The sequence below is a fragment of the Abramis brama genome, assembly GCF_963993115.1.
Source record: "Abramis brama genome assembly, chromosome: 8".
Taxonomy (NCBI): domain Eukaryota; kingdom Metazoa; phylum Chordata; class Actinopteri; order Cypriniformes; family Leuciscidae; genus Abramis; species Abramis brama.
In genome coordinates this window covers 45,067,155-45,088,219 of record NC_139970.1, presented here as the reverse complement: position 1 = coordinate 45,088,219, position 21,065 = coordinate 45,067,155, and the positions used below count along the sequence as shown (strand labels likewise).

Genomic DNA, 21,065 nt, shown 5'->3' with positions numbered 1-21,065 from the left:
GCAAACCATGGCAAGTAATGCAAGATAAATTGTTTGTGAAGTGTCTTGAGACAAAACACTTGCTCAAGGGCTAAATATCAGTGTAATCCGAATTAAAAGTTATGGTGATACAAAAAGAACCAAAAAGTGTCAATCTCAATACTGAAACTTGGATTCATGCTTCTAAACATTACACATCTGATTAGGCATGATCTATCTATCTATCTATCTATCTATCTATCTATCTATCTTTGCATAATCTGCTGCCAAGGCTCACAGTTAATTAACTGTTAAAGATATAATATGGTTTATTAGTTTAATGAAATTCACATTTCGAATTGTTACATAATAGACTATATGAAATATCTATAGATATTATATTATTATTATTATTATTATTATTATTTTATATATATATATATATATATATATACACATACATACATACATATATATATATATATATATATATATATATATATATATATATATGCAAAAATGTACACCACGTGACCTTTAAAAGTGAACTAGAAAAGGCATAAAGTTAATTAAATGTGTTTTTTTTTTTTTAAAAACTTAAAAGAAACAGTGACTTTATCACTCTGATATTTGGAAAAGTATTTCAAATCTGTCATTAGACATTTAGCTACTCGTGACGCCAGACCACATCCATGTCAACAACAACATCTGGTTTGAACTCTTATAGCATGTTTTGCCGAAATCTTACCTCAGATTTACAGATATTGTGGGAAACCGCATCCGACTGAGGCAACTTTCTTTGAAGCCACTTTCTCGGTGAGAAGATGTTGCTTGAACCCGAGATGTTGAGCGATAAATCCCGGGACGCGTTGCGTTTGAAATGAACGCTGGAGGAGATCGACGAAGCGTCTGAAGACGTCGACAAACTCGACGAAGAAAGACGCTGTTTGAGTCTGGAGTCTTCAGAGATGGTTTGGTTGTTGGTAAATCCAGTTGTGGAGCTCGAGAACCGCTGAACGCTATTAACGTCTGCGGGCGTCGCGCCGTTTCTCATCAGCGCTGAATCCAGACTTCGAGTCTGTTGAAGTTTTCTCTTTGCGAGGGTTTTCGAGCCCGATGAGGAACAGGAGAAGACGCTGTTCATCCCTGCGATGATGCGAGACACACGCTGACGCCCCAAACACAATCCCCATGTGAACCTGACTGACTGAATAACGGATGATGACGTTTGGCTGTCAACGACAGGTGAAAACATGTATTTTGTCAGATTTGTTTTAATATATTCTCTCATCCATCTCTGCTATTGGTTTATATCAACAGATAAACCAGGATGTTCCCACTGTTCAAGCCAAAAATCGCGTGAGTCAGTGAAGTTTCTCAACTGCATCTCTCTCTGCGCTCCCGCCCTCTTTCTCCCGCGCTCCGGCTCTGCCCTCCTCATGGAAAACTGAGGTAAATAAAACATTTACAATTCTCATTAACTGGCCATGTCGATTATATAATCAATTTCAAGTGGGAGTCTAAAAAAATTATGGAATTTATATTAAAAACAAATATTCGTGTTGAATTCTGTTGAGGTTCGTATCGTAGGCTAATGTGCAGCCCAAATTGTCTCTTGGCGCATTTCACTCAGTTTGACTATAGACTTTTAAAACAAATTTGTTTGTTATATGTGTGTGATTGATATTCAAAAATAATAATAATGACAGTTAAAAATTATCTTAAAGTCCCCCTGTAGTCAATCATTTTATCCCTTAAAACTAATATTTGATCACCAAAATTATATATTTAAACATTTTTTCATTGGAAAAAAAATTCTTCATGCCTTAAAATATCTTGAATGCAACTCTACACCCTTGCCTCATTTAGTACACGTGGTTCTATGAATATGCAAATGAGATTTCAAAGCGTGTTTTTGAGACTGTCTTTGGTTCACTGCAGTTTTAAGGAGAAAATACTCAGCAATGCTGTCGACTTATGAATTTACACATGGTTTGTCTTAAAGCATATTAAAAACACCTCATAGACATATAAACAACATTAAAAGCTGGATTTTCACCTCAGGGGGATTTAAACCTAAATTTATGCTGCCTTCACATGCTATTGGAAATTTCCTACTTCCCACTTCAGAATCCCTGATTAAGTGCTTGTCGCATTCAAGCGCTTTGTTGTCGGAAAGAATCATGGAGACACCAGGTTTATTCTTTCCAGGTTTTATTAAAGAGTCAGAGTCTTATTAAAGCCAAAATTATATTTACCATCCCATTCATTGACAACCATATACATTCACCACACTATTTATCTAGTCAGCTCGCTGACAGTTCTGGAATTTAGGTCAAATATAGGCTATTTTCACAGTGGATAAAATATACAATACACTTCAAATGATTTTTATATATGTTAATATGCACTACTTTTGTGGAAAAACTAATAAAGAATACCAGTCACAGCAGCAGTCGTTCTCCCATCCGCCATGTTTAAAGTTTATGGCACATCCAACTTGTTAAATGGGTACAGGGTTGCCAGGTTTGCATGTCCAGTTTTTAACTAGGAAACTCGTATTTACGATAATTCCGATAGCACACGAAGGCAGCATAAGTGCCGAAGCAACATAGTGTCGGCCCAGATCCGGCTCACATCCGGTACGTGTAGAATCCACATGTTCCAGATGGGCCGACACTATGTTGATGTCTGGGCATCTTTACATCCTTGGGGAATTTCTGTCGTACATGAAAATATGCGCTTATGGTGCGTTTAAGTCCTCCTGGGAAGTTCGTATTGGAAAGTCGTGTTTACGGCGTCAAGTCACTTTCGTTGGTGCAAGATGGCGCTGTACCTTCTCTAAATTAACTATGCAAAAAATACAGCAAGGTTTTTAAACTCTACTTCTAGAAAATGAAGAACAAAGAATGGGTTTTGCTTTTTATGCTTTTAATTCATTTACGAAGGCAGTGTGAACTTTATCGTTACATATTATATTGTTCCATTACAATGCAGATTGTGCAGACAATTGGATACAATACAAAAGCCTGTTAATGTCACTGCTAAATACCTTAGTATTGTGGTATTCTGCCATGTTTCTCACTGACACGCCTCAACTCGTAAACATTGGGCTTGAAGAAAACCCTGAGCGTTTAGGTGGAGTTTATGTGTGTTCAGTTCGTTAATACAATCTTGACAATGCACCATTTTATTGACTTTGACTGAAACCATGTTTAATAAAATCCCCTTTCCTTACTGACTTTTTTACCTCCTTTGGGAATGAGAGTTAAAAATATGGTGCTGAATTGCTGAATTCCAAAGGAATTCGACTTCTATAAATGTAATAATATTGGCTATTTGCCATTTTTAAAGAGGCCTATTTTTAATAAATACCTCACATTATTGGACGACACTTCCTAAAATGCTCTTATATACACAAAAGCCTGAAACAACATAACAAAAAAAGTCATAATAACAATGTTTTCCACAGAGAATTCAGTTGTATATTATGAAGCTTTGCTCACAGTTCTTCACTTCCACACCCAAGCGTTGTCTTAATCTATACTCACCAGCATGACAGCAATTTGTCCCCAAGGGTTTGCATTGATTTATTGATGTTTTCATATATTTCCCCATCAGAATAGAGTAATCCATCTTAATTAGAATATCATAACACGCCTCGGATCAGTCCTCACAAACAATGGGGAAAAGGATGGATGTGTCTGATGGGTAAAAAAAATCCATAGTCATAATAAAAGCCATCAGCCCCCCCAAAGAGACAAGACTTCGCGTTAGATCTGCAACATATTATTCCAGAGTTTACATGATACCCCAGAGCTTCCCGACAGGGGGTTATTATCTCGTTTTAGCACAGGAAAAAGGATCTCCAAAGGCCTCTTTTAAGGTCTGTGAACGTAAACAAATGAGGGTGTAACTGAGAGCCTTCGGAAGATCTCCATACAGTAAAGATGCATAAGAAACATCTATGTTCATTATTAAAATTAGTCTGTTTATATAAAGTACTAATACTTTGGATATACCAACCATTGCAACTTAATTATGACTTTTTTCTCCACAAAAGAAGAATTGAACTTCAAACAGTTTGTAATCCCTTACAAAAAAGAAGTTTATTCACGTATGCTTTTAGTATACTTCTTATAAACTAAAAATAAGAAAGTTTACTATCAGTTAGGACACGGTGTAAGCTAAACACCCCAGTCTGAAGTGTCAGTCGCTAGCGTCAAGTCGAGTCTCCTTCATTTATACAGCGCTTTACCAATATAGATGTTTCACAGCATCTTTACAGTGATAACAGGAGATTACAGTAACAGAGATTGTTTAGGTTTTACAGCAGATCTAGAATAAAGTTATTGTCCAGATAAAGTTAGTTTTGATTGATTCACTTCCGTTGTAAAGATCATTAGTTATTAACTTAGCGGCCGCTAACACACACCGCTCTCACAGAGAACTTTTAATGTGTTCTGGCCGTTCATTTGCTCGAGAACAGTGCTTGGCGCTCGAGAACACACACTCTGAAACAGGTTCTGGTGCAAGCGTTGAAAATTTTAAAAAACATTATCATCTCCACGTAAACTTCAAAAAGCGTGAATCTGTGAGAACGCTGACGGCGTCTCTTGAGATCAGGGGAGTGAGGTTTACTGGACTATGTCTGTTACATTAGGTAAACTAAACTTAACTTTACTTAATTTATCCAATTGATCTGTCCAATGTATTTGAATTGACAATTAAATTAAAATGTGATATCCACTTCTGGGAAGTAAACTCAGAAAAAGCCTGTGCAAAAAAAAGAAACCAAATATATTGAGTTGAGATTTTGTACAGCGCAGCATTAAAAGTATAGAGAATAAAACCCTAACCCAAGTGTGTACAACAACAGTTTGTTGACTTTGTCAATCCAGCCTGATTAAAATGACAAGTCGAGATGAAGAAACAGACACACCCTCTCGTCGTTATAGTCCTCGGATGATTTACTGTCTTCCCGTCTGAACACTTTCTGGACTCTTGCTCAACTGTTGCTCAATAACTGTGTCTCGGAGACGTCAGTGTTGGCAGGACACTTTCACAACGACACCATCAATATTGAGGCTTGTCGGGGAAACTAGACTGACATGATGCGTTTGGCCTTTGTTTCAGAAATAAACCAACTCAGAATTAGCGAAGAAAGACTCAAATGATCTACAGGTTTAAGGGACTAATGCAACAAACCGCATGTTTAGAAATAAAAGTTCATGTGTTTGTAAATCCAGTTTGGCGTCTCTTGCACACTTTCTTCAAAAAGATTTATGAATGCAATCAATATTGTGCAGTATAATTGTCACTAAAAATGTCATAATTCCATTGCTGTTATATAGTTCTTAATTTAAATTACACCAACATATTTATTACACTATTAAACCTAAGTTGGATTAAAAAAAATCTAAGAAATTAAAGGAAATTAAATGTTCGTCCACCATCTTCTAATGTTAATAATGTAAGAATAAATGTAAGTTTATCTTTGATATTGTTAGTAATATTTCAGCTGAACTGAGGTTTACTTGATTATCCATCATCATTAATTATAAAAACTCAAATATGATCATCAGGCTTTGAGGAAGGTTTATTTGATCGTCTCTCGATCATCATTGTATTGTATTATATGTTTTAAAACTACAGAGCTTTGATCATAAAACTAAGCATTAAATATCATCTTACTAAGACATATTATTGACACATATTGATATTTATATGCATTTTATGTAAGTGTCAGATATACTGTTAGAAAAATCTCATTGATTTACATTAAAAGAATCAGAATTTCATATAAATATCAGCATTTGCAGCAAATTGCATATTTTTGCTCAGTTTGAGGCTGTTTTTCCTATTTCCCACAGATTATTCGCTATAGTTTAGAAAACGGTGATAAATATGAGCAGAACTCAGCTGATATTTGACTGGTTTTGTCCGTCCTTCTGTTAGACTGTCTCACACATGAATTATGTTGAATATCTGTCAGCTGTTAAATTTAACTACACAATTAGATAATACCAGTTTAGCTCAACCAATCACCAAGCAATGCTTCATTTTGTTCAGTCTGTGTGTAAAAAGAGCATTAGCAATTAAAGAAAACACACTTCAGCAAAACATGATCAGCTCAAAGTGTCCGAATCATTTTTAGTCCCATATTTCACTGGTAGTCGCTGTATGAACAATATTTGGGTATAATATGTCACAGTTTACTTTATTCTGCTCTCCTCACTTACATAATGAACTATAGTGTCCTGATCACACTAGTGAAATGATATAAAACATTATATCTGGTGTGTGAATAATCTTTGGTTTGACTGTATATGACATGCACAGAGACGGCAGTAAACGCAGCGTCAGCTACTCCTCACAGACACACACCTGAGACACCAGTGTGTGTGTGTGTGTGGGTGTGTGTGTGTGTGTGTCACTGCCAGCCTTTGTTCAGATGACATTAGTCACTCTGCATGAGTGTCCTGAGGAGATTTGCTGAAATGTGTCATGAGTGTTGCATTCTGGGAAACGGTGCAGTTCCAGTAGTGAACACTAGTCTGCGCTGTTACACTGGGGTTGATTGCCTTTCTCTACAGTATTTCATCAGAAGTGAAGAGGAACACTTTACAACACACTTCCTTTAGTGAACATCAACTAACAACGAACAACACTTCGTCTAACGTTAATCTCTACGTTTACTGATACGTTCATAACATTTATTAACATTAATTAATGCAGTGTGGACTAACATGAGCATTTTTATAACTAACATTAACAAAAAATGAATGGTAACACTTTACAATAAGGTTCATTAGTTAACATTAGTTAATGCAGTGACTAAGATGAACTAACCATGAGCAATACATTTGTGTCTGTATTTATTAATCTTTGTTAATGTTCGTTAATAAAAATAAAGCTGTTCATTGTGTGTTCATGTTAGTTCACAGTGCAGTAACTAATGTTAACAAATACAACCTTTGATTTTAATAATGTATTAGTAAATGTTGAAATTAATATTAACTAAGATTAATAAATGCTGAAGAAGTATTGTTCATTCTTAGTTCATGTTAACTAATGTTCATAATTATGACATGACCTCATAAATATGACCCTTTATCTAATCATTTTCACAACTTTTCATATTTTGAATGACTTTTTATGCCATCACTTCAACTTAGTATGTCAATTTCAAAATGTCATAATTTTTGCTTTTTGTCATAAATTTCAATTATGTCAATTTACAACGTCATCATTTTGATTTAAGACTTTTTTCTCATAACTATGGCTTGACAGTTTTTTAAATTGCATTGACATTATTTATAATGACTAATTTACCAGGTAAGAGCTTGTGTTTCTTTCACAAATAGCCAGTTCATATATTAATGCACAGAAAGAGAACATCAGTGAAGCAGATTTAATGAGCTTCAAACTCCAGCCGTCACTCATATACAGTAACCTCAGGTTTATGATCCGTGCTCGAGAGATGCTTATAAAAACAGCTGAGTGAATAATTGTGTGTGTGTGTGTGTGTGTGTGTGTGTGTGTGTGTGTGTGTGTGTGTGTGTGTGTGTGTGCTGTGATGATTTATCTTTATCTGATGGGGATTGTGTTTTAAACAGCCACTAACATGCACTGACACACACACACACACACACACACACACACACACACACACACACACACACTAGATCCACTGACCAGACACTCATTAGAAAAGAGCAGTCTTTCTCTTCAGGGAAAACAGTGCAGAAATACTGATGACTCATTTTGCACTCATGTCTATGGAAGAAGAAAATCATGCTTCGGTAAATCATAATTATGACATTAAGTGTTATTTATGACATAAAAATCAGCCTTTTTATGTCATAATTATGACTTTTTATCATGACTATTACTTAGTATGTCATTATTTCATTATTGACTTTTTACATAATTATTAATTATATCTTGTAGATATGACAATTTATTTCATAATTTTTTACATATTTTCACATTATGAATGACTTAATGGCTTTTTATGTCATAATTTCAACCTAGTATGTTAATTTTATCAGTTATGTCATCATTTTTACTTAGTATGTCATAATTTCATTTATTTTTTTCAAATTTCAACAGCATGTCATAATTTTGACTTTATATCATAATTATGACTTTATTCCTCATAATTATGGCTTAGAATGACTTTTTGTCATAATCATGATTTACCAAAGCATGTTTTTTTCTTATGTGGCTGAAATGAGCCTCCATACATGTTTATCATTCATTCATTAATAATTAGTTAATCATTCATTCAAGAGTTTTTTTTGTTGTTTTTTTAGAAACGCTGATTCATCCAGTAATGAAACAAGTCTTTAAGAATTAGTCACAGAATCATTAATTCAAGAGATTTCAAAAATGTTTTAAATCGACAATTAATGCAATTAATATTTTGTCAGATCCTTCAGTAAATTACATGTTATGTTGTTCAGAGTCATGGGAGAATCTGAATAGACTAAACCAAATAACCTTTTAATCTCACCAATGTGCGGTCTCGTTATTTTGCTTCATTCCACTGAAATAACCCTTGCTGTTCTCTTCTTCATTATGTATTATTATATAAGTCCTTCTAAGGTTTTCCATGAAGCTGGAGGAGATTGTTGAGCACAGGCGCTGTGATGAAGTGAAGGGCAGGACTCGTCTCGGGCTGAGGAAGATGCTTCTGCATTTTAAGTAAGTCTCCATCTCTTTTTGTGACCTTACTAGCATATTGATTTTTTCTCCCACATTTCATATAATTGCCAGATACTCTGAACCCAATATTCCCAGTGCTTCCGCTGGCCAATGAGAGATGAGTGTGTGTGGACACAAGAGAAGCAATCGATAGAGGAATAGGATACTCCAATCTTTCACTACGAGCAAGAGGACTTGACTTACGTAACGCTTGAACGCGCCACATGAAACAGCTGTGTGTGTGTGTGCGTGTGTGTGTGCGTGAGTGTGTGTGTGTGAGTGTGTGTGTGTGCGTGAGTGTGTGTGTGTGTGTGTGTGTGTGTGTGTGAGTGTGTCTTCGGGTCGCGACAGTAACGGATGCGACATCAACAGCTGATCTGAGGAGAGCAGGTGTGTGTGTGTGTGTGTGTGTGTGTGTGTGTGTGTGTGTGAGTGTGTGTGTGTTTGTAAGGATTCATGATTTTCCACAACACATCATGACATGACAGAACTGCGATGATGTCACTCGCCATCGTTTCGTGTGTTGAGCGCTGATGATATATTATATAATATTATATATAATATATATATATTACGCTACAAGTTCGATTAAACCATCAAAATATGAGAAAAGCATTTTAAATATGAGGGAAGAACAAACACTAAATTTGGTTAAGGTGTTTATCTGACAAAAATCTGTCAAAATTATGACAAAAAAGTCAAAATTATGACATACTAAGTTGAAATTTGAAAATGTTTTGAAATTATGACATACTAATTAAAAATTATTTACATAACTGACAAAATTGATATACTAGGTTGAAATGACAAAAAGTCATTAAGTCATTTATAATATGAAAAGTTGTAAAAAAAAATTATGACATAAAAGGTCATATTTATGAGATCAAGTTATAATTATGATGTAAAGTCAATAATGATATAAAATTCGAAATTATGACATGCTAATTAAAAATTATGACATAAATGACAAAATTGACATACTAGGTTGAAATTACTTAAAAAGTCATTAAGTCGTTTATAATATGAAAAGTTAAAAAATCTATAATTAGAAAAGTTATAATTATGATATGAAGTCAATAATGACATAAAAAAAATCGAAATTATGACATACTAAGCAAAAATTATGACATAAAAATGAAAAGTGATTTTTTTTTATACTTACATTATTACACTATCATTAATACTTTTTAATGACCCTAAAAGTTCAATTAAACCATCAAAATATGAGGAAAACATTTTAAATAACACTAAAATGTGTTTATCTGACAAAATTATTAGGCAAACTACAGCTACAAAAAGAAATGCACAGAAAAACGAAAAGCTGACAGGAAAAAGCAAATATTCACTACAACATAATCAGTTATTAATATTTGTTTTTTGCACGCGTTCATAATTTCTTCGCCTGCATGAACAAAAAATGATTTCGCACAATTTGTCATGTTTCATTGCGTTATTATCACAAATAAAACAAACGACTCCATCACAAATGCGCAATATGACTACAAAATCTATAATAATATTTGAATAAAAGGTGAAGATATCAATTTTACATCAATCTTATATTTCCAACTTTATATATGGAGCTGTACGGTAACACATTTTGCGTTTTTGCAACCATAAACAAAGTATTTCTAAACATGCACATATATATACTTGTAGCGGTTGTAAAATGTATTATTAATTTGTTAATCTTGTATTTGCTTCTCTAAAATGTCAGGTTTACCTACAGTCACTAAACTCGGTTCATATATTGTTCTCATCGAGCAGGACAACTTTCTAATTTACAGTCATTAGCTCAGATATTTTGGTTTGAATGTGTGTTTTTTGACAATTTCAGGCACTACATTTTTATACACACCCATATATATATTCACTATTTACATGGTGTTCAACTGCACATTCAAATGTACATTTTGCGTACAGTATGCATACTTTAAATTCCAGAAACATTATGAGTATTATGCTAGTATGCTATTCTCTCTCTCTCTCTCTCTCTCTCTCTCTCTCTCTCTCTCTCTCACACACACACACACACACACACACACACACACATCTTTTTTGCATGCTCCAAGTCTCCTCCCAATATGCAAATTACCCTTTTGTTGTTTGTTATGCAATAGCAAAATATTTTTTGAGCTGTGCAGCTGTTTGTATATAAAAGCATCGCTCATTTGGACTGAAGGCATGATTGGTCATTGAGATGTTATGTGTTTGATACGAGTTCATGATAATATTTAGAATCTCTGGTAAGTTGTCATATCTGTGAACATGTTTCAAATAGCGTTATTTGAGCTTTAGTCATGTGATGGGATGAGTAAATGTCAGTGTATCTGTGAGGATGAAGTATGTCTGTGTTCATACTCTCTGACTGTATCTATAAACCACTGGATCACTGAATATTCCATGTATTGATCGGTGTTTGTGTCATACAGTGAGATAAACACATTCTCCTGTCGTTTACTCTGGCAGGAGACGATACAGCATAAACAAACTGTGTGTGTGTGTGTGTGTGTGTGTGTGTGTGTGTGTGTGTGTGTGTGTGTGTGTGTGTGTGTGTGTGATGGAAAAGCAGGCCACTGCTCGTCATGCTGTGCTTCATGGCCCTGGGCTTGTGTCATGCCACATGACTGGATGGCTTCATGTTAAATATTCATTTCACAGGAAGAAATAATCATGTTATTTTTGTCAGACTGAGCTTATTCTGAAAGCTCTTTGAGGTTTTACTTCCACACATTTTATGAGGTGAAAGTGTCAAGGAGAGACGAAAATGTGAGTGGAAAGATTATTAGCTCAGTAAGGATGAATGAGTGGCTGATAAATAAAGCAGAACACCATATTACAGTGCTGACCATGTGTTATAGAGCCCTGAAGAGAGGCGTCTGAAGTAACGAAAGGGGACGATGATGGAAACGCAAAGACTGGCACAAAAATCTGAATTTTTACTCATATCTGACACATCTCACTATGATTCTTCACTAACGCGTAACACACGCTCAATACGACCGCTTCACTAACACGTAACACACACTAACACGTAACACACACTCAATACGACCGCTTCACTAACGCGTAACACACACTCAATACGACCGCTTCACTAACACGTAACACACACTAACACGTAACACACGCTCAATACGACCGCTTCACTAACGCGTAACACACGCTCAATACGACCGCTTCACTAACACGTAACACACACTAACACGTAACACACGCTCAATACGACCGCTTCACTAACGCGTAACACACGCTCAATACGACCGCTTCACTAACGCGTAACACACACTCAATACGACCGCTTCACTAACGCGTAACACACGCTCAATACGACCGCTTCACTAACACGTAACACACACTAACACGTAACACACGCTCAATACGACCGCTTCACTAACGCGTAACACACACTCAATACGACCGCTTCACTAACGCGTAACACACGCTCAATACGACCGCTTCACTAACACGTAACACACACTAACACGTAACACACGCTCAATACGACCGCTTCACTAACGCGTAACACACGCTCAATACGACCGCTTCACTAACGCGTAACACACACTCAATACGACCGCTTCACTAACGCGTAACACACGCTCAATACGACCGCTTCACTAACGCGTAACACACACTCAATACGACCGCTTCACTAACGCGTAACACACGCTCAATACGACCGCTTCACTAACACGTAACACACACTAACGCGTAACACACGCTCAATACGACCGCTTCACTAACACGTAACACACACTAACACGTAACACACGCTCAATACGACCGCTTCACTAACGCGTAACACACGCTCAATACGACCGCTTCACTAACGCGTAACACACGCTCAATACGACCGCTTCACTAACGCGTAACACACACTAACACGTAACACACGCTCAATACGACCGCTTCACTAACGCGTAACACACACTCAATACGACCGCTTCACTAACACGTAACACACACTAACACTTAACACACGCTCAATACGACCGCTTCACTAACGCGTAACACACACTAACACGTAACACACGCTCAATACGACCGCTTCACTAACGCGTAACACACACTAACGCGTAACACATGCTCAATACGACCGCTTCACTAACGCGTAACACACACTAACACGTAACACACACTCAATACGACCGCTTCACTAACGCGTAACACACACTAACACGTAACACACGCTCAATACGACCGCTTCACTAACGCGTAACACACACTAACACGTAACACACACTCAATACGACCGCTTCACAAACGCGTAACACACACTAACACGTAACACATGCTCAATACGACCGCTTCATTAACGCGTAACACACACTCAATACGACCGCTTCACTAACACGTAACACACACTAACACTTAACACACACTAACACGTAACACACACTCAATACGACCGCTTCACTAACGCGTAACACACACTAACACGTAACACACACTCAATACGACCGCTTCACTAACGCGTAACACACACTAACACGTAACACATGCTCAATACGACCGCTTCATTAACACGTAACACACACTAACACGTAACACACACTCAATACGACCGCTTCACTAACGCGTAACACACACTAACAACGTAACACATGCTCAATACGACCGCTTCATTAACACGTAACACACACTCAATACGACCGCTTCACTAACGCGTAACACACACTAACACGTAACACACGCTCAATACGACCGCTTCACTAACGCGTAACACACACTAACACGTAACACACACTCAATACGACCGCTTCACTAACGCGTAACACACACTAACACGTAACACACGCTCAATACGACCTCTTCATTAACACGTAACACACACTAACACGTAACACACACTCAATACGACCGCTTCACTAACGCGTAACACATGCTCAATACGACCGCTTCACTAACACGTAACACACACTCAATACGACCGCTTCACTAACGCGTAACACACACTAACACGTAACACACACTCAATACGACCGCTTCACTAACGCGTAACACACACTAACAACGTAACACACACTCAATACGACCGCTTCACTAACACGTAACACACACTAAATCAAATCAAATCAAGTATATTTGTATAGCGCTTTTCACAATACAGATTGTATCAAAGCAGCTTCACAGTATTAAAATAAAATAATACAACAAAGTTTGTTTCTAGTGGAATTTATTGATTGATAGAATAAAATTAAATATCCCCAAAATATCCCCAACTGAGCAAGCCAAAGGCAACAGTGGCAAGGAACCGAAAAAACTCCATCAAGCGGCCTAATGGTGTCCTAAAACTCCATCAGGTGACCTAATGGAGAAAAAAAAACCTTGGGAGAACCCAGGCTCAGTCGGGGGCCAGTTCTCCTCTGGCATTTATGAACTAGAGGCCGGATTGTAGTTTGAAACTGTGAGATTAACAATATTATATGAATGCCTGGCTGAAAAGATGCGTCTTTAATCTAGTTTTAAACTGGGAGAGCGAGTCCGAGCAACGAACAGTATCAGGAAGACTATTCCAGAGTTTTGGAGCCAAATGTGAAAATGCTCTCCCTCCTTTGGTGGATCTGGATATCCTAGGTATGACCAAAAGCCTTGAATTTATTGATCTTAAAGAGCGCGATGGATTATAGGGTGATAGAAGATCCGTTAAATAGACTGGAGCTAAGCCGTTTAGGGCTTTATACAGTGAGGAAAATAAGTATTTGAACACCCTGCTATTTTGCAAGTTCTCCCACTTAGAAATCATGGAGGGGTCTGAAATTGTCATCGTAGGTGCATGTCCACTGTGAGAGACATAATCTAAAAAAAAAAATCCAGAAATCACAATATATGATTTTTTAACTATTTATTTGTATGATACAGCTGCAAATAAGTATTTGAACACCTGAGAAAATCAATGTTAATATTTGGTACAGTAGCCTTTGTTTGCAATTACAGAGGTCAAACGTTTCCTGTAGTTTTTCACCAGGTTTGCACACACTGCAGGAGGGATTTTGGCCCACTCCTCCACACAGATCTTCTCTAGATCAGTCAGGTTTCTGGCCTGTCGCTGAGAAACACGGAGTTTGAGCTCCCTCCAAAGATTCTCTATTGGGTTTAGGTCTGGAGACTGGCTAGGCCACGCCAGAACCTTGATATGCTTCTTACAGAGCCACTCCTTGGTTATCCTGTCTGTGTGCTTCGGGTCATTGTCATGTTGGAAGACCCAGCCTCGACCCATCTTCAATGCTCTAACTGAAGGAAGGAGGTTGTTCCCCAAAATCTCGCAATACATGGCCCCGGTCATCCTCTCCTTAATACAGTGCAGTCGCCCTGTCCCATGTGCAGAAAAACACCCCCAACGCATGATGCTACCACCCCCATGCTTCACAGTAGGGATGGTGTTCTTGGGATGGTACTCATCATTCTTCTTCCTCCAAACACGTTTAGTGGAATTATGACCAAAAAGTTCTATTTTGGTCTCATCTGACCACATGACTTTCTCCCATGACTCCTCTGGATCATCCAAATGGTCATTGGCAAACTTAAGACGGGCCTTGACATGTGCTGGTTTAAGCAGGGGAACCTTCCGTGCCATGCATGATTTCAAACCATGACGTCTTAGTGTATTACCAACAGTAACCTTGGAAACGGTGGTCCCAGCTCTTTTCAGGTCATTGACCAGCTCCTCCCGTGTAGTTCTGGGCTGATTTCTCACCTTTCTTAGGATCATTGAGACCCCACGAGGTGAGATCTTGCATGGAGCCCCAGTCCGAGGGAGATTGACAGTCATGTTTAGCTTCTTCCATTTTCTAATGATTGCTCCAACAGTGGACCTTTTTTCACCAAGCTGCTTGGCAATTTCCCCGTACCCTTTCCAGCCTTGTGGAGGTGTACAATTTTGTCTCTAGTGTCTTTGGACAGCTCTTTTGTCTTGGCCATGTTAGTAGTTGGATTCTTACTGATTGTATGGGGTGGACAGGTGTCTTTATGCAACTAACGACCTCAAACAGGTGCATCTAATTTAGGATAATAAATGGAGTGGAGGTGGACATTTTAAAGGAAGACTAACAGGTCTTTGAGGGTCAGAATTCTAGCTGATAGACAGGTGTTCAAATACTTATTTGCAGCTGTATCATACAAATAAATAGTTAAAAAATCATATATTGTGATTTCTGGATTTTTTTTTTTAGATTATGTCTCTCACAATGGACATGCACCTACGATGACAATTTCAGACCCCTCCATGATTTCCAAGTGGGAGAACTTGCAAAATAGCAGGGTGTTCAAATACTTATTTTCCTCACTGTAAGTCAGTAGCAATACCTTGTAATTAATACGGAACTTTATAGGTAACCAATGTAGTGATGATAAAATCGGTGTTATATGATCATATTTTCTTGATCTAGTAAGAACTCTAGCGGCTGCATTTTGGACTAACTGTAGCTTGTTTATTGAGGATGCAGGACAACCGGCTAATAAAGCATTACAGTAATCTAGTCTCGAGGTCATGAATGCATGAACTAACTTTTCTGCATCAGAAACTGATAGCATGTTACGTAGCTTAGCAATGTTTCTAAGGTGGAAAAAGGCTGTTTTTGTAACATACGAAATTTGATTTTCAAAAGACAGGTTACAATCGAGTATAACACCCAGGTCTTTTACTGTAGAGGATAAAGTAACAGGACATCCTACGATGTCAAAGTTGTATTGTGAGAGGTTTTGTGGGCGGTTTTTTGAACCGATAAGTATTACCTCTGTCTTGTCTGGATTTAATAATAGAAAATTACGCGTCATCCAATCTTTTATATCTTTAACACACTCTGTCAATTTGGATAATTTAGCGTTTTCATCCGGCCGTGATGAAATATATATTTGAGTGTCATCAGCATAACAATGGAAACTAATTCCATGTTTCCTTATAATATTTCCAAGTGGCATCATATATATTGAGAATAACAGAGGGCCCAACACAGATCCCTGCGGCACTCCATAGTTTACTGGAGTTATGATCGATTTTTCTCCATTTAAAGAGACAAAATGGTAGCGGTCAGATAAGTATGATCTAAACCAGCTTAATGCTTGTCCTTGAACACCAGTATAATTTTGTAGTCGATCTAAGAGTATTGTATGATCTATAGTATCGAACGCAGCACTTAGATCAAGTAAAACTAGTATTGAGAAACAGCCTTGGTCAGAAGCTAAGAGTAAATCATTTGTGATTTTAACGAGCGCAGTTTCAGTGCTATGATGCGGTCTGAATCCAGACTGAAACTTTTCATAGATATCATTTTCTTGCAAGAAAGAGCCCAGTTGAGCGGACACAACTTTTTCTAGTATTTTAGACATAAAAGGTAGATTTGAAATGGGTCTATAATTTGCTAGATTATGCGGGTCTAATTGTGGTTTCTTAATGAGAGGTTTTATCACTGCCAGTTTAAATGTTCTTGGAACATGACCTAAAGATAAAGACGAGTTAATAATATTGAGGAGAGGCTCTTCTACTACAGGTAACACTTCCTTCAGTAGTTTAGTTGGTATAGGATCTAATAAACATGTTGTTGTTTTAGATGAAGTGATAAGTTTATTTAACTCTTTTTGTTCTATAGTTGTAAAGCACTGTAATTGTTCTTGCGGGGGGAAAATTGAGGCTGAATTATAAGGGGCGATTGAGGATTGAACGTTTACAATTGTGGTTCTGATGTTTTCTATTTTCTCAGTGAAGAACTTCATGAAATCATTACTACTAAACTGTAACGGGATATTTTGTTCGGGTGACGTCTGTTTATTTGTTAGTCTAGCCACAGTGTTAAATAAAAACCTAGGATTGTTTTGGTTGTTTTCTATTAGTTTGCGGAGATGCTCAGCCCTGGCCGCTTTTAGGGCCTTTTTATAACGTGACATACTGTCTTTCCACGCGATTCTAAAGACCTCTAAATTAGTTTGTTTCCATTTACGCTCTAAATTACGGGTTTCTCTCTTTAGAACATGCGTAGTATTATTGTACCATGGTGCTTTAATTTTCTCTGTGACCTTTTTTAATCTAACGGGTGCAACAACATCCAGTGTTCTAGAGAGAATGGTGCTCATAGTGCTAGTTAGTTCTTCTAGTTCATCTGTTTGTTTGGGTTCAGGCAGCAGCTGAGACAGATCAGACAAGCAACTCGAGAAATTATCTATGGTGGATGGAAGGATTGTTCTGCCTGGTCGAAAACGCGGCGCCGCATGACATATTACAGCAGTACGTAATATGCAAGTTACCAAGTAATGGTCAGTGACATCATCACTTTGTGGAATGATATCTATATCGGTTGGATCGGTTCCATATGATATAATTAAATCGAGTGTGTGATTAAGACGATGAGTTGGTCCGGTGACGTTTTGTTTGACCCCAAAGGAATTTAATAAATCTATAAACGCAGCCCCTAACGCATCATTTGGATTATCTACGTGTATGTTAAAATCTCCAACAATTAATGCTTTATCTACATTGACCAATAGATCTGAGAGAAAATCTGCAAACTCTTTTAGGAAATCAGCGTAAGGCCCAGGCGGTCTATATACGGTAGCCAAGGCTAGAGATAATATAGATTTTTTTCTAACATCTAAGAGCGTAACATTTAGTACAAGTATTTCAAACGAAATAAACTTATAACCCGTTTTCTGAGTAACATTGAGAATATCTCTATAGACCGCTGCAACACCGCCGCCACGACCAATCAGACGGGGTTCGTGCTTATAGGAGTATCCTGATGGAGTAGACTCATTTAGACCGAAATAATCATTAGGTTTAAGCCAAGTTTCAGTAAGGCAAAGGACATCGAAGCTATTATCCGTGACTATTTCATTTACAATAACTGCCTTAGGTGTGAGTGATCTAATGTTTAGAAGACCTAGCTTTAGAAATTGTTTTTGTTTACTAATAGCAACATTTTCTGGTTTAATAACAATTAGATTTTTAATTGGACCGCTTCAGTAACGCGTAACACACACTAACACGTAACACACGCTCAATACGACCGCTTCACTAACACGTAACACACACTCAATACGACCGCTTCACTAACGCGTAACACACACTAACACGTAACACACACTCAATACGACCGCTTCACTAACGCGTAACACACACTAACACGTAACACACGCTCAATACGACCTCTTCACTAACGCGTAACACACACTAACACGTAACACACACTCAATACGACCGCTTCACTAACACGTAACACACACTCAATACGACCGCTTCACTAGCACGTAACACACACTCAATACGACCGCTTCACTAACGCGTAACACACACTAACACGTAACACACACTAACACGCAACACACGCTCAATACGACCTCTTCACTAACGCGTAACACACACTAACACGTAACACACGCTCAATACGACCTCTTCACTAACGCGTAACACACACTAACACGTAACACACACTCAATACGACCGCTTCACTAACACGTAACACACACTCAATACGACCGCTTCACTAGCACGTAACACACGCTCAATACGACCGCTTCACTAACGCGTAACACACACTAACACGTAACACACACTAACACGCAACACACGCTCAATACGACCGCTTCACTAACACGTAACACACACTAACACGCAACACACGCTCAATACGACCGCTTCACTAACGCGTAACACACACTAACACGTAACACACACTAACACGTAACACACACTCAATACGACCGCTTCAGTAACGCGTAACACACACTAACACGTAACACACGCTCAATACGACCGCTTCACTAACACGTAACACACACTAACACGTAACACACACTCAATACGACCGCTTCAGTAACGCGTAACACACACTAACACGTAACACACGCTCAATATGACCGCTTCACTAACACATAACACACACTAACACGTAACACACACCCAATACGACCGCTTCACTAACGCGTAACACACACTAACACGTAACACACGCTCAATACGACCGCTTCACTAACGCGTAACACACACTAACACGTAACACACGCTCAATACGACCGCTTCACTAGCACGTAACACACACTCAATACGACCGCTTCACTAACCCGTAACACACACTAACGCGTAACACACACTAACACGTAACACACGCTCAATACGACCGCTTCACTAACGCGTAACACACACTAACACGTAACACACGCTCAATACGACCGCTTCACTAACGCGTAACACACACTAACACGTAACACACGCTCAATACGACCGCTTCACTAACCCGTAACACACACTAACACGTAACACACACTAACACGTAACACACGCTCAATACGACCGCTTCACTAGCACGTAACACACACTCAATACGACCGCTTCACTAACCCGTAACACACACTAACACGTAACACACACTAACACGTAACACACGCTCAATACGACCGCTTCACTAACACGTAACACACACTAACACGTAACACACGCTCAATACGACCGCTTCACTAACACATAACACACACTAACACGTAACACACACCCAATACGACCGCTTCACTAACGCGTAACACACACTAACACGTAACACACACCCAATACGACCGCTTCACTAACGCGTAACACACACTAACACGTAACACACGCTCAATACGACCGCTTCACTAACACGTAACACACACTAACCCGTAACACACACCAACACGTAACACACGCTCAATACGACCGCTTCACTAACGCGTAACACACACTAACACGTAACACACGCTCAATACGACCGCTTCACTAACCCGTAACACACACTAACCCGTAACACACACTAACACGTAACACACGCTCAATACGACCGCTTCACTAACGCGTAACACACACTAACACGTAACACACGCTCAATACGACCGCTTCACTAACACGTAACACACACACTAACACGTAACACACGCTCAATACGACCGATTCACTAACGCGTAACACACACTAACACGTAACACACACTCAATACGACTGCTTCACTAACACATAACACACTCAAACTTGTCACTTTCATGTCATAATTTGTCATAATTTAAATTTATGTAAAACATATGATTTTTCATTGAACTTTTCAAAATTTCACCTTTTTGTTACAATTTCAACTTTTTGTTGACTTTTATAGACTTTTTGTCTACGTTGACCTTTTATGTCTTAAATTAATTTTTTTATGTCATAATGTTGACTTTTTATCACAAAACAATGTCCCAAAATACATCCGAATTTTTGCTACCAAGTAAAAATAATAGTTCTAAACATTCTGTTATGTAAACTGATGAATGTTGCATGAGGATCTGTATTTGCTCAGCTGCTTGAGAGCTGTTCATACTCTTGCCTTACGTAATATCACTCTCCGCACTCCCAGAATGCCGCTGTTCCGCACGTGTTTAACTTCATAACTAATGGAAGACTTCATTTTCTTCACGCA

The 21,065-nt window shown here is 38.1% G+C and overlaps 2 protein-coding genes across 5 annotated transcripts in view; one reads left to right on the top strand and one right to left on the bottom strand.

Moving 5' to 3' along the window:
- LOC311088293 (rho GTPase-activating protein 6) overlaps positions 1-1,249 on the bottom strand; it is a gene marked incomplete at its 5' end in the record, with an annotated part of 45,218 nt that extends 43,969 nt beyond the window's left edge. For both annotated transcript variants that reach the window (XR_014607477.1, XM_084122191.1), the window contains one exon: positions 707-1,249. Coding sequence is in view for 1 of the 2 variants with exons in the window: in XM_084122191.1 (XP_083978317.1) it covers positions 707-1,249 (543 nt within the window). The remainder of the gene's footprint in view (positions 1-706) is intronic.
- Positions 1,250-1,286: 37 nt separating this feature from the next.
- The window catches only part of frmpd4 (FERM and PDZ domain containing 4), a gene marked incomplete at its 5' end in the record, with an annotated part of 98,163 nt that continues 78,384 nt past the window's right edge, over positions 1,287-21,065 (top strand). For 2 of the 3 annotated variants that reach the window (XM_084122186.1, XM_084122183.1), the window contains 2 exons: positions 1,287-1,410; positions 8,559-8,667. In XM_084122186.1, the coding sequence (XP_083978312.1) occupies positions 8,576-8,667 (92 nt within the window). Of the gene's footprint in view, positions 1,411-8,558; positions 8,668-21,065 lie in introns of those variants that run through there. The other variant, XM_084122185.1, reaches the window with a different exon arrangement.